This window comes from Ostrea edulis, chromosome 5 (genome assembly GCF_947568905.1).
Source record: "Ostrea edulis chromosome 5, xbOstEdul1.1, whole genome shotgun sequence".
NCBI lineage: Eukaryota > Metazoa > Mollusca > Bivalvia > Ostreida > Ostreidae > Ostrea > Ostrea edulis.
The window spans coordinates 24,066,933-24,091,471 of NC_079168.1; the positions used below are offsets into that span (position 1 = coordinate 24,066,933).

The 24,539-nt window shown below is 34.3% G+C and overlaps 1 protein-coding gene across 1 annotated transcript; it reads left to right on the forward strand.

Moving 5' to 3' along the window:
* The first annotated feature begins 92 nt into the window (after positions 1–92).
* Positions 93–24,138, forward strand: LOC125651637 (protein dead ringer homolog). Its single transcript, XM_048880328.2, has 8 exons — positions 93–339; positions 942–1,439; positions 4,402–4,486; positions 18,429–18,612; positions 18,784–19,088; positions 19,356–19,415; positions 21,307–21,582; positions 23,031–24,138. Exons 1-8 carry the CDS (start codon positions 307–309, stop codon positions 23,132–23,134), a joined length of 1,545 nt encoding a protein of 514 aa, XP_048736285.1. The 5' UTR covers positions 93–306; the 3' UTR covers positions 23,135–24,138.
* Positions 24,139–24,539: the final 401 nt, after the last annotated feature.

Genomic DNA, 24,539 nt, shown 5'->3' on the forward strand with positions numbered 1-24,539 from the left:
AATAATATAAACTTAAATATTCCAAACTGAATTAATAATCACATTTACATATCTATTTTATTTACATTTTCTCTGTATTTGGAGACTATGATAATTTGATAGGCCAGCAAGTTCAAGGGGGCGTGGAAATTATGTAGAACCACGTGCGAATAATCCACTACAGAATATGCATAAATTAATCTATTCCAATGACTGGGTAGGATTATTTTCATTGATAAAGTGTATATTTGTAATTTGGGCCCCAGACATATCGACAGAATTAAGAGAAGGACACAACATTTGTGAGGAAGTTGGCAATCAAAGAAGATGTCGAACGGAGAAAATAGCGAAGGAAGCGTGGTAAGTTCGCCGTGTTTACACGCCTATTTGTCTGAAGTTGTGCAAGATGTGTTAACATTTTTGGCAACCCTTGCTGCAAATAAAACAAAATTAATTTATATCGCTTTGATATCGTAAACTTTCGTTGTATTTGAATCCTTCACCCTGCACATTGGGTATGAATTAAAAGTTTGGGTTTTTTGGTTTTTATTATTATCAATTTATTATTTTTATTATTTAAGTTTATAAACATTTTCAAGTTTTATTGGTAGTTTATATGTAGCAGATTTGTATAAATTGAAATTAATTATCTTATGCAATTAAATATAATGCCAGATTAAATTTTTTTAATATGATGAATTAAAACCTAAAGAAATATTCATATATTTATATGTCATTGAGAAATGTAGATATCCATTTGTCAGTGATTTGCAAAGTCATAGGTATATTTTCATGAATTGCATGTGCTTCTAAATTACATTGTTGTCAAATAGGAATCTTCTTTTTTCCTGCAAGGAATACATTTTATTACAAGATAACATAAATGTGATCTTTTAAAATATATTCAGTCTAATAAATTCAATATCGATATAAAATCAAACTAAATTTTTTTAACATTACAGTCCAACGAAGATTTGAATGAATCAGAGATGTCGGACAATGGAAGTGAAAGTGGAGATGTGGGATCAAGACGGTCCTCGGATAAGCTGGACAGCTCAGACAGAGAACTATATGAAAAACTCAAGCGTCAGGAGCGCGAGGAAAGAGAGGAGATAGAAAAGGAACTAAAACGGGCTCATGAGGAGGCGATAATACGCCGGCACGAGGAGCTCCGCGCCAAGGAACTGCGGCTACACGCCGAGAGACTATCACAGCTGGAGTCAGAAAGGGGCCAAGACTTGCGTGTAAACAAACACCACGAGGAATTCCATACCCTACGGGACGGGCACCCCCTTACAAAATCTGACTCCACCTCAAGACTTGATTTGTTGAATCATAGTGCTTTTTTGGACAGAAATTATCATAGGGCAGGGTCGCTCTCCCCCCACAGTGCTACTTCCACGTCACCCACTGGCGATGGTCCAGCCCACCATTGGACCTTTGAAGAACAGTTTAAACAGGTACGGTTTTTTTTTTTTAAACTTTACACTTCTTGTCTATTCACCAATTTCTCAATTTACTTTCAATTGCAATTTTTATGTTTTTTAATCTACTGATACCGTCTGAAGTTCCTTATGAATTGTAACATGCATGTAATATAACCCCATTTAAGTGTTGTAAATACACCGGGTCCGTAATCTTACAGAGAACATGAGAGAATTTTCATGATGTACAACACAGAATAAAGCGATTCATACAGTTTAATTTTTTATTTTAATAACAATAATCCCAATGAATCGATTTCGCTGCAAATTATATCTATTTCCCTGGATACCTGCATGCCTTAATGTGTAATTTCACAAAACAAGGAACATTTCGTGATCCAAACAATCAAACGTTAAAGTTATCGGCCGCTTCGTTTCATCATAAAATTCCAGTACTTGAAAATGAATCCATTTTATGAGCAGGGTAGTGACTCGATTCGTTTCCTTCAATCAAAATAAAATGGGAATTGTCAAATGAAAATTTGATGAACGTTTTGTAGCTTGATAGGTACTGAATCGCGTGGTATGGCTTAGCTGCTGATTAAAATGATTGTCTACCTTTTTTTTTCTCCTTCGACAATCTACCTTTAAATCGATAAAAGGAAGCTTAATCAATCTGCAGTAATTTGTTGTATTAATTATGCATCTAATTCGCCATCTCCACCATGAACCGATAAATTCGGTTTTATAACGGATAGCCCAATGTAACTAATTCTTTGGCCATATGGTGAATTCCCACTTCTTGAGAAAATTTTCTGGGCCATAACTATTCATTAAAGCATTTCTATTGACCTATTGTAGAAATATTGACATAATTCTAATTGTATTATTCATAAAATTTTAATACAAACTTTTAATATCTATTTTGTGATAAACTTTTCCCATTGAAATAGCTAGAATATAACACCATGTATTGAAAATCGAATGAGTATTATTATACGGCCAAATAAACGAGGGTGAAAAGTGAAAATCATTTTATCCAAATCGATGACATAGTCGGCAAATAATTAATTTCTGCATTTTATCAATACGTTATCAAATTCATTTTCAAAATATTTAGATTGCAAACATTTATTTATTTAGGGACATTCTCAAGTAGAATAACAATTGTCCCAGAAGCGACGAGGCATTATAAATTACCTGGTTCCTTGTCGTTGGGGGAGGTTCAGACACACCGGGAATTGCGTATTTGATGTTTAACAACTTCTTTAAGACAGAATAATACGCGAATCGTTATTTTTACTTACAATTACAACACAAACTTAATACCTTATTTTCATTATGTAATCGCTAAATTATATGTAACCTCTTACCATTTCTAGTTTGATCAACATTTGAATTACAAAATGCAAATTTTTTTTCAATACCATTGTCTCATTCATTAATTTGTTTTTCATAAGAGTACCTCCATTCTAGACAAAAGCAAAAAGGTTCAATATGAAAAAAATTATAAAGATTAATCAAATATTAAACAGTATCGAAAATTGTATTGTAATTATATCGATCGGCCTTTTTCGAATAATAATTTCATATAAAATACATAGTAATTAAAAAAAAATCAATGATTACAAAGTCAAGTACGCTTATTCCATTCTGTGACAATGAGCGCTGGGATCATTAGAGTCCTTCCATATCAATGTTTTTAAATCTCCGAGTCGTTGTCGAATACTCCGAGTCGCTGTCGAAATCTCCGAGTCGTGTCAAGAGAGCTCGAACAATTTTTCTCCCAGTTCACTTTTTTTCTACTTGAAACATGAGCATACAATTTTAAAGAATTTGGACGGAAATCTTTAAGCTTTACACGATAGTGTGACTTTACAGTTACAATTCAGGTATTGTTTGCATCCTAAATCGTAATGGATTATAAATAATTAAACGTTTCTCTGCTTTTATTCATGGCCATAAAACACTACAAGATGATATCGAGAGACATCTTTCAAGTTGAAAATCTTCAGATTGTGATAGCATTAATAATTGAATTATGTCGACTATTGTGGAAGTGAATTCGTTTTAAAAGTAAAATAGGATTCCCCCATAAGTGTTTTTCTTTACTATTAAATCGATGAAGAGGTTCGGTTTTAAGTGCAGGATTTTGGATTAAAATCAGAGATGTCATCTCCGAATATGTATGTCTGTGTACGAATTCTTATAAATCTGTTTATAAAATCACTTTTGCGTATAGAATAAGGAAATTGTTTTAGGTTTTCACTTAAAAGATGCATTGACTGTATATTTCCAATAGGTCAAATGATACAGTATGATTCAAAATACATGCATGTATGAAAATAGAGGTTTAATGCAAAGAGCAAAGTTATACTGCAAATAATGTATAAGATATATTTTGTACTGTACGTACCGTACATTGTATATAGGAATAATTTAACAATGCAAAAAGTCTGACTAAATATCCATATCCTTATTATTTTAAAGTGCATCAAAATTATCAATTATATGATGAGCTCTCTCTCTCTCTCTCTCTCTCTCTCTCTCTCTCTCTCTCTCTCATACACTGCCTAGCTTTGACAAAATTCATGTACCAGAATCTTTATCATTAGATAATTAGCTTTAAATTCTAAAGCTGGTCGATACTGAGAAACTTTTGCTCAAAATATTTCTATGTTATTGCAATTGCCATAAGATATATTTAACAACACACAAAGGTATATTTACATGGTGCCATTTAATTATTGAAAGCTTACATGTCTAAACAGCATTTATTTTTAAAAACTTCATAATTTCGTACTTGTAACAAACACTGTGTTTTGTCTACATAGATAAAAAAAAAAAAAAAAAAAAAAAAAAGGACAGGCATGCACTACTGATGTGCTTCTGCAGTAGATTTAATGATATTACTTTTTTCTTTATGCACTTACAACTTTACAACACTTCTGCAGAAAAGCTTTTGACCGAGTTGTAAACCTCTCTGCGATTTTTGTAGGCCTTTTCACAGCTCTACGAGCTCAGCGATGATCCCAAAAGAAAAGAGTTCCTTGACGATTTGTTTCAGTTTATGCAGAAAAGGGGTGAGTAGTTTTTCACCTTTTCCCAATAGCAGGTGTGGTACTTAGCAGAAAAAAGATTTTGAATCAGCGCGAGCATTTATATATATATATATATATATATATAAGTGAACAGTGGCGCACAGATGACCCCCCACCCCCCGAGATGGGTGAGAATTAAGGTATTGCAGTACATATTATATTTTGCAATATGAAATACCTGCTACTGTTTTAACCCTCTTAAATACATAATATCTTTTGTCAACAAAATCGTCTGACTTTAATGCAACGTAAAGACTCTTACTTTCGGAAAGCTGCTTCACCTGTCATCTTTCTAGGGTGGTTCAGACCGCGTGCTCGAATGACGCATGCGCAGTGTTCGATTCCTGTGGTTTTCGTAGACCTCAGAGACTCAGTCAGTTATATGATCTTTTATTCTTGTCTTAAATGACATGCAATATTGCTAAATTATAATTGCTTCATATCATGATATTGTGCAAATTAAGAAGAGAGGGATAATTATTATTTGACTTTATTCTTGTCATCACGGCATCAGATCATAGAGAGAGAGAGTTTAATAATTGATAAAATCTCTTCATCTGGGATCGAGTTTTTATATTGTCTAATTGTTATAACATTTCTGCTATGACATCATAGCTACCTTCAATATAGTTGTTTCAAATGAGGTCAACGAGACAGGGACAAATGAATTTAAAGAAATTGCAACTACATGTAAATGTTCTTAGCATGCATTTTATTGGACACTTTTTTTTGGAGATGTGTTAAAATCTGTTGTGATAATATTTTCCCCTCAAGTGTACATGTATGTAGCTGAAACGACAGCTAGGCTCCACCGTTAAACTGATACCGTGTTTATCACATAATTTCTCTCTTTTAATAAATGAAACTCCACTGAATTTGTTTATCTCATAATTTCTCTCTTTTAATAAATGAAACTCCACTGAATTTGTTTATCACATAATTTCTCTCTTTTAATAAATGGCACTCTACTGAATTTGATGATGGTGATTTTTGTGATCATGAAATGTGTGAATCTAGAAAGTTATATCATACAAACCTGAACGTTTGGGATGATGGTATTTCGGGCAAAAGATTAATGCCATCAACAGATATAATAAATTCCATTGTCTCGAAAGATATGGATCACTTTTGCAGCTGGTTATCAAATGTTGAAGCTTGGTATTCTAATAAAAGAATTATTTTCAATCAAAATGACATATCATATGTAATCAAGAAAATAAATCAGGAATTATGAGCTCACGTTATACGCACATCTCGCGAGATTTGACAGTTGAAGGGGAGGTTCGCCGGGATAGCATTTTATACATCTTTTCATCCTGTTGACTTTATTACGAATATTGCTTGATTCACCAAAGGAATATGATGTTATCCAACCCCTCATAGATAACTAGCAAAGACCGAAAATCTGCGAGAACGCTTATCTCCATTCTTGATAAGGACTTTTATGAGCACCGAAAGGTTTTTGCATTGTGTAAGTGTGTGGCATCACCTTTTATCATGATCCTGAAAGTATTTCTCACCAAGCTGTAAAGATACTCTATAAGATTTTTACACAAATTTAATGATGACATAATAATCAAATGATCTTATAGGTGGATCAAAGGGCGCGGGAGGTCCTGTCAAATTTGTGTATCACTTTAATGGAGGTTTTATTTAAACCTTTTCTCTCACTTTATACATTTATTTTGAGTTTATTTCCTGAATAGACTCGGGGGAAAATATCTTCGCCCACATTTTTATAATTCAACAAAAAATACTAAAATGTTTGTTAATTCACTTTAATGCAAGGGCTAATGTTTTCTTAATGAAGCACACGTGGAAAGAGTGACACGTGACCAGATCTACATTCTTTTCTGTCAAACTTCGAATCAAGTTTTCATTCTTTAAGTTTATCCAACAAGGACCTAATTCACAAAATGTGTTCTTGATTAATTTTGTTCTCCGCCTTCATAATACCACACTTCGAGCCTCTGTCATTTTTTAATCCTCTACCATTTCAAACCTCTTTCTACAAGCTGCCATCACATTAAATGTTTGTAAGGGAAATATAAAAATATGAATTTAACATCATGAAGAAATTAGAATGCAAAATAAAACACCAATTACACTTTATGTGAATCTTTTTTTTATCAGATGGTTGCATCATATATGAATGTGAAAAGAGTTTTTGAAGCTGAGTTTTTTTCTTCTTCATACAAGAATCAGGGGAACCATATAAGAATGAATTAAATGAATTAAATACCATATCTTTTTATCATCCATCAATGCGAAAAAAGATGTTCGTGAATTCTGAATTGATATGGGAAGTCCCGGACAATTAGGTGTCTTATTTTATTGTCATAAAATAGAGATTTGCTGCCGGTATGTCGCTGTGCATACAATTAGAATTTCTCTAATCATTTGATATAAAAGTCATATCGATCGTATTTTGTCGAGGGACCGCAGTGTTCATAAAATCGCATGAGGTTTCTCGTTAATCACCCATAAACTGTCAGCTATTACGGCATAGAATAACATCAGCATTTTGATATAAAGTATAGAATAAAAGTTCATTTACATTCGATTATTCGTTCAAAAGTTCATTAAGATGCGATGATTCGTTCAGAAACTTTAAACAATTGCCTTTTTGTTTTTAACCTATTCGACTCTTGAAATTATAAAAATCAAATAAATAATCCCCAAAACATACTTCTTATTTGGAGGTAAGTCGATCACACGTAATTTATTGACTTTTAAGATGAAATTGTATAATCGACATAGACAACGAACGAGTTGATGACATTTTGCGTTCCTGGGGGGTGCCAACAGATGTTATTTGCATCAATCTTCAGCATATTTCTTGTTTCTGGAAAATTGCTAAAGAATTTAGCATAAAATTAATAGCAAATAATTTCGATTCCCCAAACTGCCACTCAGACGAGGGTCGGAAGCTCGTATTTCATTTTAATCATGAAGATGACCCGTAAAGAATCGGGAGTTCGCGTTTCGTCTTTGTTTCTTTTCGTTCTTATTTTGCTCTCTTATCGCGAAGTAATTCGGGTTATTTGTATAATACATCTACCGAACATTTACATATGAAATATTATCTGCAGATCAGTTTAAACTCGAAAGACATATCGTCATTTTTATCAGTACTTCTGTGTTGATAAATCGGTGTGCAATTTTACCCTTTTGCTACAACGGTCAAACACATTGTAAACTTTCAGACTGGACACACACAGTCTCTATCGTCTAAAAATCTGAGTTTATCTCAAAAATATGTAGGGGGCAAAATAACTTCAACGAAATTTAATTAAGCATTGATGTATCTTTTTATCTTATGTTTTTAATAACATATTTTACCTATCATTCTTATCAGCAAAACGTTCAAAAATGCGTGGTAATCAATAAAAATGTTATGTTCGGTATTTATGAATTTATTTTTATATATTTACTTAATATTTTAGCCGTACGAAGGTCCATTTCGTGGTCAAATTTTTTATGATTACCGATCTAAGGAATTTGCTCCACAGTAAAGAAAAATAAATACAAAAGCTAATAATTGAAAGAAAACTTGACTGTAATACTCTCACCAAATTGTAATTTCTTAGACTTAAACCATTCCTCCAAAAATAGAAACAGATACTGTAAGAAAAGCATGGTGTGTGACCAGCTTTTGAGGAGTGTCTAGATATATTGTCTGGATAAACGTGTATGTGACACGGATTTTCCGGATTGCCTTTCCCGCTCCTTACTTAATATTTAGTCGATCCAAGAGCATTATTTGTTACTAATTTGAAGGAAATTGTCATGCCGGGTTAATTATTCTTTTCCTATGGAGATTTAAAAAGTCATTGCTATTTTCCTCTAAGATAACTGGATGTGTATAAAACATGGTGATTTTATGCTACAATAATGGGCTATTTTATCCGATTACTGCCGATATAATCCAATGTCTTATGCTACACAAAAGGGCAATACATATTAAATTGATGAATAATACATCACCAGTGGCGTGTCTTAGTGCCACTCAGCTTGTATAAGACTCATCATCAACTAGATTATGCCTATAACCCAATCACAAAATGTATGTGATGTCTTTAATTAGCAATGAACTCTAAATTTATCAACAATCCAAATTCCATTCCACCACTAGTTTGTATGGACTGTAGAAGATACAATTATAAATGTTAGAGACGCCCGCTCGGTCACATGATCGCTTTCTCTCTTTGTTTTCGCGATCTGTTATTTTCACTCTCTCCTATCCGAGTTGTACTGATGCAAAACTTTTCCTAGTCATTCTTTGTAATGTTTTCTTTATTTTGATTGAGATTTGGGGTTTTTTTCCCCTTGTATTCTAATTCGAATTTCAATTCAATTATTATGTGGTCGCTGCAGAATTGGGACCCATTAAATTCTTCCATATATGAGTCATCTAATATTTCATTGAAAAAGCCAAATAATGATATGTTAGAATTAAGGTACTTTTTGATAACAATCTCTATAGAACGGTTCGCTTTCTTCCCTCAAACAAATTGATTTGCTTTTAAAATGATGCTGGAATTAATATTTTGATTTCTATAAAGTTATCATCACAATACATTTAACTCTCCGATCAGAATGTTTCATGTCAAAAAACCATAAAATATCCGCATATGTTTCCCCAATAAACAGGATTATAGACATTTTAATTCTAGTGGGTTGCGTTTTCGCCTTTGTTATTAATTGGGTGAGATTGCTCCGTTCGGTTTCAGATTTCGAAGGCTTCGGGCTCGTATCGCAATATCAAGGTTATATTGGGCAATTGTCGCAACTATCGAACGGGTGCTTTTTGAATTCTGCAAAAATTTTATACCATAATTGTGCATATATGACTTATATCTGTTGATTTGTAATGGATTTCATGTTTCCCCTATCGACTGAAATTAAATGGCCATCGTTCTTCAACAAAACGATAAAGAAACTTTTCAAAGAAATAATTGGTCAGATATTTTTGGTATGACAAATTTGACCAATTAATTTGTTCGATAGAAATCACCCTGTCGATTAACGGCAACGATCATTTTGATGTTTTTGGTCATACCGCCTCAAGTGTGAAAAGCGTTAATTTGTGTTTTCAAGTTATTTCAACAAATTTAAAAGAAAACTGTGTCAAGATAAGGCGTTCAAAGCTTTTTAAACTGGGAGGTGAAATGTTGCTATAATCAGGATCCATTTAATTTTGGGTTGGAAAAAGAACGTAACTTCTGTGACCGGAAGTGATAAAACTTCCGGAAGTGATAAGTTTCAAAGATCACATATTTATAAACATAGAACAGCTACGCGAAGAAATTCAGTAATATAAATGTCACCAGGAATTACCCGAGGAGTTTTGAAACATGTATTTTGTTTGTTCAATTACATATTTAAGTACCTTTTATTTGATGACTTTTTCCCATTTTTGACACATTTTGCTGTTAATTGTCATTTATCCTTTAGGCTATTTAACATTCGTGCTGAACTGATTGTCGAATAGTGAAATAAATTTAAGTTGAAAACAAAAGGACAAAGCATATATATATAACATTGCTGATCAATATAGACTGTATACTATTTGTCGATAGAGTTGTAAATGTTTATTTATCTTGCATGTAGTACAATGAAGTGACTTTATAGGCATCATGATTATGTGTTGCATAGTTGATATTATTTGTATAAGTAATAATAAATTTTGTGGTGAAGGAATACACAGTAAACAATCCCCTCAAACTAAATCTGGGAATGTACAGGGAACTGTAATAAACTATAATGTGGTCCTTAATTATTATTTATTTTAGAACCTTGTAGAAATTTTTATTGATAGTAGGAACAAGTGCACGAATTATGTCCCAATTCAATAAAGTTGCAGTCACTTTAGAATTTGATTGCGGTGAGCGTGTATCATCTGTGGGGTGTTCTTTTGCGGACTGTAGGTAAAGTAGATGCCCAAGCTAACAGAAAGAGTTGTCAAATAGTGTGTAGTTCTGCTTAAAAGGTTATTTAGAATCATAATTAAAGACCAGATTTGGCAGTATAAAATTTTGTAATGCAGTGATTGTAGATCTATGTCCATTCTGAACTCAGAGATACTACGTCAAGAATGTCAGAATCCTTAAGCAATGTCATTTAGAAAATATCAAGGTCACAGAGATTTGTCGCAAAGATTTTGCAAAAATTGTATGAAGACCCGTAAAAGTCATTTCAGAGGGACTCGAGCGAAAAGTAGGGGGGGTGTCAAACCATACTTTATGACAATATTTATCAATATTTAATGTATTTCCCCTCGAATAGTGGTTCGCCGTCTGGGCCTGTATTGTGAACAGATTAGCAGATCTAAAGCCCCGGTCATGTGACAAGGTGAGTGACGAAGGTCCCATTCCGGGTAAATCCTGTGGGTTAGCATTAATTATGCGGTGGCAGTTCTATACGACTGTGCCAAAACCTATTTTACCGGATGTGTAAAAAATTAATGAAACTTGTAACTTGTACATTAAATTAATATTTTTAGCACCCTTTATGAGATCATCAGCTGTTGAATATTTTATAAATTATGAGACATCTACTCTGCAGAGCTTTCTGAAATTATTTTATATTTTACCTGTTCATTATGGAATGGATGTAACCCAATGATATAATTTTTAGTATAGTTCTTTTTAAAAGAAAAACTCTTGGCATGTATGAGATTCGAACGCAAATATGATGAAATTTTAATGAAACATTTCAATTTAATTACGAACAGCACGACATTTGCTTTACTTTCCAACGGATGGAGCAGTAGCTTCGTGTTTTAGTGGTGTTTTGTACTCATTAACAAATTGAACAAATTTAAGTAAAAACGATTGAATGACGATAAGATTTTTTACTTTTCTTTGTTATGAATATTTCTATATGGCCTAAATTGCAAGCACGGGCAAGCAGGATAGACATGGCAAATAGGTTATACAAATCTATAGTATATGCGGGGCTTAATCATGATACAGAGATTTTCAATTAACAGGGAGGAATTCGGAAGATAATTATGCCCCGGTCACTTCGCCCTTTATATAACGTAATATCAATGCAGATATTGGGCCGTGCCAAATTAATGTTCATTATACATGTATCTTAATCAATCGCCATCCCTCCACTCTCTCGTCCTGAACCAACTCACGGATAGAAACGCTGTTCAACAGACAAAAAAAAAACACAAATCCCTTTAAAAATATCAATCCTAATCACTGATGCCGATATTTTAAAAGAGATACGATGTACAATCTGAATGTGTAAATAAAAAGTTAATCTATTAATCTAGGGTTAATCTAAAGCGATGCGTTCGGCGTAGGATAACAAGGGTTGGAATGTATTTATGCAGAAGGGACCAGATGGAAAATAAACATCGTTGTATCTCTTGATACGCCATTATATTCCATTATGAACAGAGATATGTGTTCTCGTTGATATTGATGAGAAGACAGATGAAGGGTGGGGACGGGGTGGGGGAGACTTTTTTTTTTTTTTTTTTTTTTTTTTATTGTTGAGCAGCTTTCTCACTAGGAAGAATAAGTGTTTAATATTCAAAGACATCAACTCTGTTTAACAGTTTAGATTATATACATTCTTTTCGCATTTCTATGAAGTTTTCGTTTTAACTCATTGTTTTATTAGAGGTTTCAGGAAATTATCCCCCTGTGTGCCCCCGAATTAAGGCACTACATAGATTTCGACTACGTATGTTTAGAAACTTTATAAGAATGTTGTATCAATCATATACGATGTAGCGATAGCGATTGACCATTAATGCAGTACCGCGGGAGGTGCCACGGAGTGTTTACGCTTTCTCATGTCGAAAAGTTCTTTTAATGAAATCAGAAACTGGCCAGATTTAATCTGGTGCCACGATGATTTGGTCTTTCCATTTATTTTGGAGATTTGATATTGGGTTTATATCTTTATGGCGGGCCACTCTCCTTTGTTGACAATTGGAAATGTTTTTGCTGACTAACTTTGTTCTACTTCCCGTACAAATTGTTCTTTTCTTTTAATACTCTAACACGATGAATCATATTATGATTTTTGTTTTAAATTCATTAGACTGATTTACAGTGTAGATATAAACTTATGGAAAGATTAGCAATGAGAACAATTCAACAAGTACAACAAAAAAACACCAAAGCATCTCTACAGAACCTTTCCCAAAAAATATTCATATATAATTCCCCCTCTCTGCAACAAGAAAACATTAGTGTACCTCACAATTAATCATGTTGCGGGCTAAACCATCTCTATATATTTACTTATTTGTTTTGAGATCGCATTGCACTCCATTGAATCGGGTTTTTTTTATTCGCAGTGTAGGATCATTTTTTGCAATTGTTTACCTCAATGTTGATCATCAGATCATATGGTTATTGTTACAGCCGTAGGCACATATGATTTATGACAGGGGAAATATACTTTTAATTATGAATGCTGTGTAATCATTTATTCCCCTGCATCGCTATAACATCCCGGCTCGTCCCGGTTTGACATGTTCATTTCTTTTTCTTATTTCGTATTCATTTCTTCCTCCTCCTCTGTAATCTCTGAAACGTTTTATTACGTTTGAAGGCAACATTGCCTTTGTTCTTGGCGAAAAGATACTGAGTTAGCGCAGTGACAGGTTATTTCAACTTTAGTTTTAAATCGCAATAAAAGAAGAATAGAATTAAGTAAAAATGTCTCTATAGATAGTCAGTGTATATATCAAAACGAATAGACAGTTCTTCCCAGTAAATAATTTAGAGATACCAAAATCACAATTAAAACAAAAGTTTAAGCTGGAGTGATTATGAATTATTTTTTGCAGTAAATATTTTCTTTCTCTCAAAAAGTGAACAGTTCAAGACAGAGAAATTTACATGTGGTTTGCATAAAAAATCCTCTACTATCAGTTCAGCGGTCATTATCAAAATATGGACAAAAATCAATTTCTTTATCATAAAACCTGCCACAGAACTCTAAAAATCAGTATTAATTCTAGAAACAGATTCCACAAGATGCAGCGCCATCATCTATCATTAACTTGTCAAATTTTTTGTTACGCAGGCCGCTGGCTAAACATGATCCTTAGCACTAAACGCGTGTCATCACGGCGGGGGGCCTAGTGTCCAATGTAATCTATCAAGTGATTGGTCAGTTTAATTTGCTGGTCAATTGGAAGTGCGAGAATCAGTGTCATTGGCCATCGCCGTGTCAATCAGAAGAGAGGATTAACACTTGTGGCGAGTCATATTGTACGATATTTCTCAACATCATCTGACGTCCAAAGAAATAAACAGTAAACAAGAAAGAATAGAAAAACAAAAACAAAAAAAAACAATAAGACTTTTATACGTGAAGACGCAGTCGCTTCCCTGTACTGCAAGAATTATTCAACTCCAAATTAAAACAGACGAAACGACGTTCTCCGCAGGAAAAACACGAAAGATCGTACACGTTACATAATCAACCTATCTAATAGAAGGATTTATTAAGTAGAATCTCAAATGCATAATGAGTTTTTGTGTAAAACAATGAAGATGAACTGAATCCCGTTGCGGTGCTCACTTACGTAGTGTTGTCATGCAATACTGCAGGCACGACTCGGAAACATCACCCGGGTGACCCTTTTATATGACAGCATTGCAGGTTGATACCAAGAAGACAATGCCAGAGGGGATTCCGAAAGGTGTCAAGTCATTTGGATCAAATTCATCAAAAGAGACAGTAAAGATAGCCCAGTTTCTCAAAAATCTTCCGAAGATTCCGTACCGTCCCCCCGAGATCGCGACCACAATCATTTGGTATTCTCCTTTTTCGTTTCCTTGGTATGACAATATCCCCATAATTATTAGAGCTGTAATTAAATTTTATGACTTGAATATAAAGATGCAGAGAGAGTTAATTAGCAATGATATCAAAAGAGACATTTAGTCATTGAGGGCAATTCCCCAAATGGCTTACATTTCATAAATTAATAACAAAAGGCCAAAATGTCGCTTTCGACATTAAAATGATATTTCTCGGAGAGTGTTAGCTTTGCATTAGTTTTTCAATATCACTGACATCGCTTTATAATTGATTGAATGAATCGGTCGGTGGATAGTGTTAACATTGTCGTTTGGCAGCAAAAAGATGATTTCGCCATAATTCTCGTGGGATCATAGTGCTCGTTTAAGTATCATGGGCTGCCATTTTTTCTACAATTAACAATTCAACATTTTCTGCTTCATAAATTGATTCGTTTTTGATATCTTTTGATAAGACGAAAAGTCGCCACGGAAGTTATCGGGAAAACAATCAGAACATTTTTTGGAGGAAAAACACTTTTACAGACAACTTACATTTTCATCACTTATTCCAGATAGTGTTTGATTGATAGAAAATGCACGGTTATCTTTAATATCTAATTGCCCGATATTGACGGTTTCCGATATGTTTTGATATCATGAAAGATAACTTGTAAGATGATGACTTCTTTTCTCGTTCTCAAGTCTTATTAAGCTTTTAGTTTGTGTTTTAAGATATTTCATTACCCGTGCACACATGATAATGTCTCAAACTATGCAAGCGCAGTGTGTAGATCGCTGATTTCCAGTTTTGAAGTCATATCACGAGAGACCTACCGGTGAATGTACAAAATATGTAGTGTGTCCCGATTTTTCATTCCGTTCAAAAAGCATTCGATCCGCACAGTTACAAAAATTAAAAAAATCATAGTTAATCTTTTTTATAATGTTTACACAAAGAAATCCAAGTTTGGGCTTTCAGGGTTGATTTTTTAAGGGAGTAGTTTGTTGTCTCGTCCGCTCCCGATCCCTAAATGATTATTGATCACCACATTGTCGCCTCATTCGATTAAGCCCCCGTTTGATTGTCGGCTAATTCAATTCCATTGCGGCAATGTTAACAAGTTTTCATATAAGTTTTGATGAATTTCTCATCATTCGGTGAAAAGGTGTTTGATGCCCCATTAAAGAAAAAATAATCACACTTTAGACTTGGTTATCCCTGGGTAATAAATATCTATTTGGAGGGAAGACGGTATAATTCCCTTTCCTGCTGTCTACGAAGACTATCTCATTGCGAAAGGTCTACGAATTACAGGATATAAGATTCTAATTAAGGTCACATATCAAATTACTCAAAGATTAAACAAAAAACCGGGCGATTATTTCATTTCTTCGGACTTGCAGAATTGCATCAATGTCTTGGCAGAATAGTTTTAAGTACGGCGTTTTCATTGTTCTCCGGACTGCGAGTATATGGTCTCAGCACCACGTGACATCCAATAGCTTGGGAAACAGGTGTTGATTTAGCATCCCAGCGGGGCTCAGCTAATATTTACTATAAAATTATACCATCTTGCAAATTCTAAATTGCTTTTATTTTCCTGTAAATGGCCTTTAATTTGGCTAAATTTGTCACCATCGCCTTCCCCTGGCCTGGCGAAATGAAGTCTTAATAACTAGTGATGCTAGCCTAAGTTGATGGGAAATAATGAAATACGATTAACATCATTAATTTTCCCCATTCTTATAACAAAATATAGCATCTTCTGGATCCCAAGTGCATTCATGGTGCTATACAAAATTATTGTATTATGCTATATCGTTCCCACAAATGAGAAAGAGAGAGAGAGAGTGTGTGTGTGTTTGAAGTCGCCAGAAGTGCTTAGAGGTCTCCTGCTATATCAGATTTTCAGGACATCTTGTTTAAGCTTATGCTAATGAGATGATGTCAATGCCTTTTTGAATGCAGCTGATGCGTTTTATAACTTCAAGTGTCGGTGGTTTTCAGGATAGAACATTGTTAGAATAACACATGATCTTAGATGATATCATAGTGATTCTTTCATGGGGAGATAAAAACACTGTCCTGGCTAAAAAGTAATTTCAATTTCGAATTTAAAAAAGGATTGTTCGTAATATACAACAGGTATGAAAACCTGAGGTTTGTGAGGGGTTTATAGTGCACTCACTGGACGTACGGAGATGTCCGTGTCGGCCTCCATTTACGCCCCTGCTATGACAAGTTGTACCTCAAAATGGAAGTTTGCGGGCTTGTCATAATATGGCATTAGATTGTTATCAGTGAATCTGAGTGATTTCCATCTAATCGACCAACTTTGGCTTCAATAAAAAACACAGGGCATTAAATACAGGGTCAAGCGCATTGAACGCTTGTTTGAGAAGTTTAATTCGATAGGAGCGACGGTTCAAATTGAAGGCTTTGAGGGAAATTCGAGAGTTTGAAATATTTCTCGTGATATTATCTATAATAGCTGCCAAGAAGTTAAGTTTCTTCGACTTATCATAGATTAAAAAGTTTACAGAATAGGATTTTAAAGAGAAAGTTCACTAAAGCTTAAGATTAGGGGAACCAGATGTTCCAATAACTAGCAATTGTTATGCACAGGTATATTTGATATTGGCGGAGAGGAGAATCATGCAGCGGGAAATTGCAGTTTGTGTATGAAACCAGTCTTGGTAGATGATACAGAAATGAAAAATGTATCGGCATATCAAAGCATACATTAATTTTACGTCCGATTTAATATAAACATTTCCATCTTTCATCTATAGAAATCAATCTATTTTATTCTGCATTATTTATCTGGCTCCGAGTATCAAAGATTCTTCCCGAGACAACCAAGAAAACATAATCATTAAAGCCGAAATTTATCACATTTTGATTATATCAAATTGCATCAGTGTCTATCAAGTGGAATCTTAAAGAATTTCCTATGTCTTTCTGTTTTTTGGGATTTTCATTTTATTCTATTTTTCTTCTTCAAATAATAGAACATGCCCAATCGAAATCGAAGTGTATAGTATGAAATCTGTTCAATCACTCTCATTCTTTATATTTTAGACCCAAGAATTACGTACCTCTTCAGATGCATTCTGTAAATAGACACGCTTTCCAAATTAGAAAGAGAAAATTTAGAAAGGAATATATATGATTAGAAAGAAAAATACTAAAAAGAAAACCAAACGAAAGAAACGCATTATAATTAGTGTGCAAATTGATAAAATTAATGATAAATTAATTTCAGTCTTTGTATGAACTAATGTTTTTTTTTTTTCTCGCATTCAATGAAATTAATCAATCTGCAAAAGAATACTTTCACGTGAAGCATGCCATCACAGCATACATAATTAATGATCTTTTTTGTACCGGTATAGGAATGGAGGAATGGTGTAAATCTAGATAGGTGTACACCGAGTCCCCCGCGCAGACCCCAGACACCGCTTCCTCCTTCTTCCGACTTTATGACTATGCTAATCAATAAATGTTATATTGGCCGGCATTGAAAACACCATAATTGATAGGAGTCGAGGGATAGCACGATTAATTGAATTTGTTTGTACATGATATTAAGGGCAATAGATAAATTAAACCTTGATACACTTTCAATTAGCTTGTAATTGCCGAATGTCAATATTTCTATTCGTATCAACGGACATACAGACATACCCTTTTATTGCTCTGTGATCCAGTAATTTAATGAGATGATAAAGGCCCCTGATTTCCGATAATCGTTGTCTCCAGTTAATACGAGACAAATTCGTTCATTATTGCCGCGGATAACGACATAAATGACTGTTATATTAAGCTAATCCGGGCTTTAAAAGGATGATGTCTATCTTCCTTTCAACGCAAGGAAAAGAGCAGCGCGCTTTCATCAGTTGAAAAGATTTGTCAAGTAATAACCGCATGCGAAACATTGTGTTGCCTCCGATCAAGTGTTTAGATATCTTATATAGCATAAAAGAAAATATTTGAAGGGAGTAATGTACAAGCTTGCTTCCTCCCACTTTTAATGTTAAATTCTTGACAATTTGAGATATACGTTTTTAAATACATATTATTATCATTATCAACATCAACATTCTTTTAAATCTGTTCTATCAATGCATATCTTCAGGAACACCAGTTAACAGAATTCCCATCATGGCAAAACAGACCCTGGATTTATACGAGCTCTTCCGACTTGTCGTATCCAAGGGAGGTTTGGTGGAGGTCATCAACAAGAAATTATGGCGGGAAATTACCAAAGGTCTCAATCTCCCATCTTCCATCACGAGTGCTGCATTTACACTCAGAACACAGTAAGCTTCAAGTTTGGTGACTGCTGACCACTTCATCAATGAATCGTTGTTTTCTTCTATCTCAGAAGAACAAAAATGTCGTAGACTGTAAATATGTGGTATGAATTTCATATGGCAAACTGGAGTAGATTTACATCTACAACGATCAATAGAATCTACCTTGTTTTCTAGGTACATGAAATACTTATATCCCTACGAGTGTGAGAAATTGAAACTTAGCACACCCCAGGAACTGCAGGCAGCAATTGATGGAAATCGGCGGGAAGGTAGGAGGTCCAGTTATGGTTATGATCTCTCACCGGGACCCACGCTTATCCCCTCGTCACACCACCCTCACCTCAACGGCGGTATCTTTAACGGAAAACTGGGAGGGGCCGCTTCCGGAGGGGTGTTCCGAAACGAACAGCTTATTCCCTCCTCCCTACTCAAGTACTCGGCTATGGCAGAAAATGGATGGAATCAAAAAGACTTACTAGGCATGTGTTCCGCATAACAATTTACAATCCTCTTTATTTTGTGTCAGATTTTGTTTAAGTCGAATTCATATATTAGTTACCTCCCTTATTTGAAAAGAAACCGCCAAAAACGTTGAAGCACTCATATTTTAGTGTGACTGCACATTCACTGTTTGAAATACACGTTCCAAAACACGTGTGAGTTGCAAATAGTTTAGAATACATTTCAGAAGTTAATAACAATTAGATTTTGTTGACAAAAATAGTGATTTTGTTTCATTTATTCAGATCGTAGATCTCCTCTGACCAGTTTGCAGAAATTGTGGCAGTTGCAGCATCATCAGTTACGTAAGTATAAATATAAAGACATTCTCTATGAAGAGATTCAACTTAGTGTGAATGTTTAATGAAGTGTCATTAGAACTTGTTTTTGCGTTAAGAACCTTTTTTTCTTTCTTTCTAATTTCCTCTGGCTTTATAAGAATGAGATTCCCTTGGACTCAGTAACCTATAAAAATTGATCTCTTGCTTCAACTTTTGATTGAACAGAATAAGAGTCCTTTATATCTTGCACATTTGATGTTTTCACTTCCCAGACTAGGCACTCGATAAGGGATTAAAGACCCCAAATTTGTTTTTAGCATGATCTACAGCCATTTCCCTGGCATGGCAGATTTTATCGGGGAATCGTTCCTCCCAATTATTTTTGCTTCAATTTTATAAAATGCTAGGTTGAGGAAATTTTGATTCGGATGCCGTGCCCGGTCGCTGAATCGCACCCTAGTTCCGACAAATTACATGTATTAAAATACAGGCTGATTAAATAGTTTGGTCATGAAAAGGCACAAGAAAATACAGTATAAATCTCCCAAATTAGTGGTTGGGATCCTCTGATGGCTCCACATCAGCACAATAATGATTTTAATGATTCGGAGACCGTAATTTAATCAGCGAAACACGCGCGGCCAAACTTCAGCTTTGCCTACATGAAACAAAACGCCGATTATAAGTTTGAACGTTCCTGATGAAAATCTCTCTTTCTCCTTCCTCGCTGATTTTAATATTTACGATCGTAAAGCACTGATCAATTTAAGTATTTAATGACAAAAATCTCAATCGATCTTTCGAATTAAACGCCTTGATCACACACTTGCACTGGGGGTAATTGTTGTAGGGGGGACGCGATGTCTCGTGGAGAGCGGTAAATGGCGAGAAGAATTGCTTACCCCGTCACGAGTGACTGAACACCATGCTTCCCCAGATATTTGATAACATTAATCGCGTCCGACTTAGGATATTTTTAACAAACAATACCAATGTGATATATTGATATCAATCAGATAGGTTTCTTGCACTTTCTTAAATAACCACAATAATTTTTATAACGTTTCGCGGTTTCGTTCCACTTGGTTGGGGATTAGAGCAGTAATGTAGCCTTTCCCGATATGTGGGAGGAATGCAATTCCAAAAGTTCTTTTCTTTGGTGCAAATATAAACCAATCACTTATTGGAAATGAATAGAAAACGACACCCCCTCCAGTCAGAACAATCGTCGACAGGATAAAATCTCCATTCATATTCACTAGATCAACTGTTTTATACATGTATATTAAAACGACGAAAAATATCGCAACATGTTTTTTAATCGTCTACATGTTTAACCGTGTTTAACCGATTCGTACGCGATTTGCTTAGAGCTAGATGCGCTTGAAAATTCGATGAACTTGAAAATGTTAATATATTGGAAAAACAAATGCTGTAAACTGATTAATAGTTTTTGTCCAAAATATGATCCCTATTACTATATTTTTCCAGCAAATCTTACGAATAATCAAATTGGCACTTAAATCCGCTCCCAAGTTTTACATGCTTATCTAAAATTACTGTCGGTCAAGGTCAATAAATACGGTGGTGACATTTAAGTTACAAAGAAAATTACATGTATCAAAGTATGGCTTATTTATTCGTTTTCGTGTGGTTTCAGTTTAAACACCAGTAAAAATAATCTAAAAGTAATTCTTAAGATTTTAGCCCAAAAATACAGCGATAGGTGCAGAGAGAGAGAGAGAGAGAGAGAGAGAGAGAGAGAGAGAGAGAGAGAGAGAGAGAGAGAAAGACCTGTTGGCATTGTCAGCCTCTCCAGAAATATAAGAAATCGGTAGGCCTAGAGGGCTACATTATTGCAGATATTGCCTTTTTATGACAAAAAATTTAAATAGCAAAATATTTTTATTTGTAGTAACAGGGGGAAACGGGACACCAGATGATGACAGTTTGCCCCCAACCCCTACACATCCCAGAAGTATCACTGACCATTTAACAGAGCGTGACGCAATCGCAATGGAAGCGGCGTCACGAGCCATGGAACACGCGACGCGGAAGATGGAGGAAGCGTCGCGCGCAGCGTCACAGCTTTCCGAAGAACCGCCAAGAAAAAGACCCCACATCTCGTCTGAGGAAGAAAGAATGCCCTCTCACGCCCTACCAAACACACACATCAAAATAACTAGTCGAAGTAAGTTATACTAAATGCTGTCAGAAATACATACCCATTACACAGGCACTCGACGTGTTAAATATTTATAATAAAAATTTTCTTCATGTCGACAAAGCATTGTTTACAGGAAGACAATTTTTTTATTATATATATCTAAAACGTTGAGTGCTTGTGACCCATTACTAGTATTTTTGATATAGATACACACAATGCCGGGAGCCATGCATAGTCCTTCTTGAAAGTAATACTTTGAAAGTCAGCGGGAATTTCTTATAACAATTTCCGTTATTCAGTTGAATTTTCTTTTTTCTTATATATTGAAATGCAAATATATTAAAAAAACAAACTAGGATGTAAACAAACTTTTCATTTTCCCCGAGGCTTCAACATTCAAAGTGAAGATGATTTTATCTAGTCACGGAAATTGATATCAAAATAGCACATCTCTTTTAAAAGCACCTTTTACACAATTAACTTATCATTTCTCAATATTTTTCATCACTTACATTAAAGAAATAAGAATTGTTTCTGGGTGTTTCATCACCCTCTTTTAATTGCTATAAAGAGTTGCAGATTGCAAAATGTTCTGATTTCCTTTGATGTACAAAACAATGGATTTTAAAAATGCGTCCCTCAAAGGTTTTATTCAATTCAATTTTATAACAGCCTGAATTTTAATTGGTGATATCTGACATCGATCTCAAATACATTAGGAATCTCCTTGGGCGATGTTGAAAAAAGCGTCAACGCCCGTTTGAAATGAATCCGTAAAGTTTCATAAACTGCACAGGGGTAGTCATACAATGTATAATATTCAGTTATTGCAGTTCTGAAGAACGTATAGGCATCTATATGAAACATGTCATTGTCTGTAAAATAAAATCTACATATCACACAATGTGTATAGAAGTTTATCATTTCATTCTACAAAAATGTACTGATTTAAACATAATCAAATGATTAGTATTGCCGAACTGAATTAACTGCAAGATAAACGAGATTGGGGAATTGCCGTCTTGTTTAACATAACAAAAATCACGAATATTTAAGAATAAAATACACTTTGCGCATTTTTAAAAAAAATATTCCTTAATGATGCTTATATATTTATTTCATTACGATATCTATCTTATGGATTTATACACCTGTCTTGATCGAGGTTTCTTTTAGGGATATAAAAAGCATTTCTGTTCATCCAAAATACGTCATATACGCGTCATTGACCACTAAGCCTCCGTATCGGAGAGATCATTAAAATGAATAAAGAAGTCACATACAAAATTCTTTTTCTGCTACAGGACTCTTGTTAAAACAATGTTATGATTTGTAAGCATCAGTTACCCCAAAAGTGACAAATAACTGAATGCAGATAAGTATGTAGAGGGTCTTTATTCAATTCTACCTCACATATTGGTAAAACTATTACATATTTGTATATTTACGTTTACTATAATTTCCTTCTACAGATGATGGTCGCTCAGACATCGACAACTCATTAGTGGTCAGTATGGAGATTAACGGGATCATGTACCAAGGCGTACTCTTTGCCCATAACCCTCGTCGGATGTGAAAATCTTACAGATGAAAGACTTTGGAGCATTTTTTTAAAAAAAGATTCTACCATCCAGACAAGCCAAGTTGCCCGTTTTATGTGGCAGACGACCCGGAAGACTGCCTGCGACCATTTTTGGTCACCATTCAATTGCATCGTCTTGATCACTTAGATGTTTGACAATGCATCAGCAGGTGCCCGCGTTGTGATGTCTGAAAACACTGGTATTTCAGCATGATGGTTATTAAGCTATATCAATATGACATGTTTATTATAGATATTTTTAATTTATTGTTTTCATTTCATCAAATCTGTCTGAAGATGTCATTTTAAAAGACATAACTGCAAAAACCAAAAAAAACCCAAAACGTTCATGTCATCATCGGTTTTAATGTAACGTGTCATTCTGTACATACATTACCGAATCATGCATCCCCGTGTAACTCCATAGAAAAATTTCAACCACCCGTCTTGCCCATGACTCTTCGAGTCAATTATGAAAAAAATAGATATTTTTATCAGGGGTTAAAGCGTTGAACGTCTACGAAGTCTGTGCCATAATTCTTATATTGATGAAGATATATTGCATGAAAATCAGACAGTTTGAACTTTATGGCTACATCATTTTTGCAAATTCTAACAGGGAAAATGGCTGTTGTATTAGTTCAAGAAACTTTGTTATAATTGCAATTATAGTTCCCACTTAGAATATGTTTGCGTCTATTGAAGTGCAATGTTGTGTAATGTTCTCAGTGTATCTAAGGATTTTTTTTACAGTGCAATTAGGTTTTGTAGAAACCATAGAAACAGAAAAGATTTGAGAGATAATATAGACAATTTTTGGTACTCAGAAATTGTAGAATTACTCTTCGAATCAGGGACTCAAACAAGAATTTTCTGAACTGGGTACCATTTATTTAACAGAAATAATTTTGTTAATATTAAATTATGTATAATGTGATGTGTATTTGTTATGAATATATTTGCTTAAAACAATGACTCAATAAAATGAAAAATATTTCCTCTGGTGTTTTTGCTTGATCTCTGAAAGCAGTCGTGGATGTGTATGGAATATAAGGATCTGTAAGGGTACAGAAAGTAACTGCGAGTAGAAAACACTCAATTTGCAATGTTGGGTGTATTGTCATCAGGATCATAATAAATAAACGTAGCTGTCCTAAGTGAAGAAATATTTAATGTGAAGCACAGAAAAATGCTCTATATTAGGATACCCACTTACATCCTTGTCTTTAATATATATATACATTATATTTATATATATATATATATATATATATATATATATGCGTGTACGTTGTACCTGTGTGTGCGCGCGTGCACGGTAAAGTGAATCCAAAATAAACAACTGTAGGCGCAATACACCACGTGAATGGATAGTATTTATAATTGATAAGAAAAAACA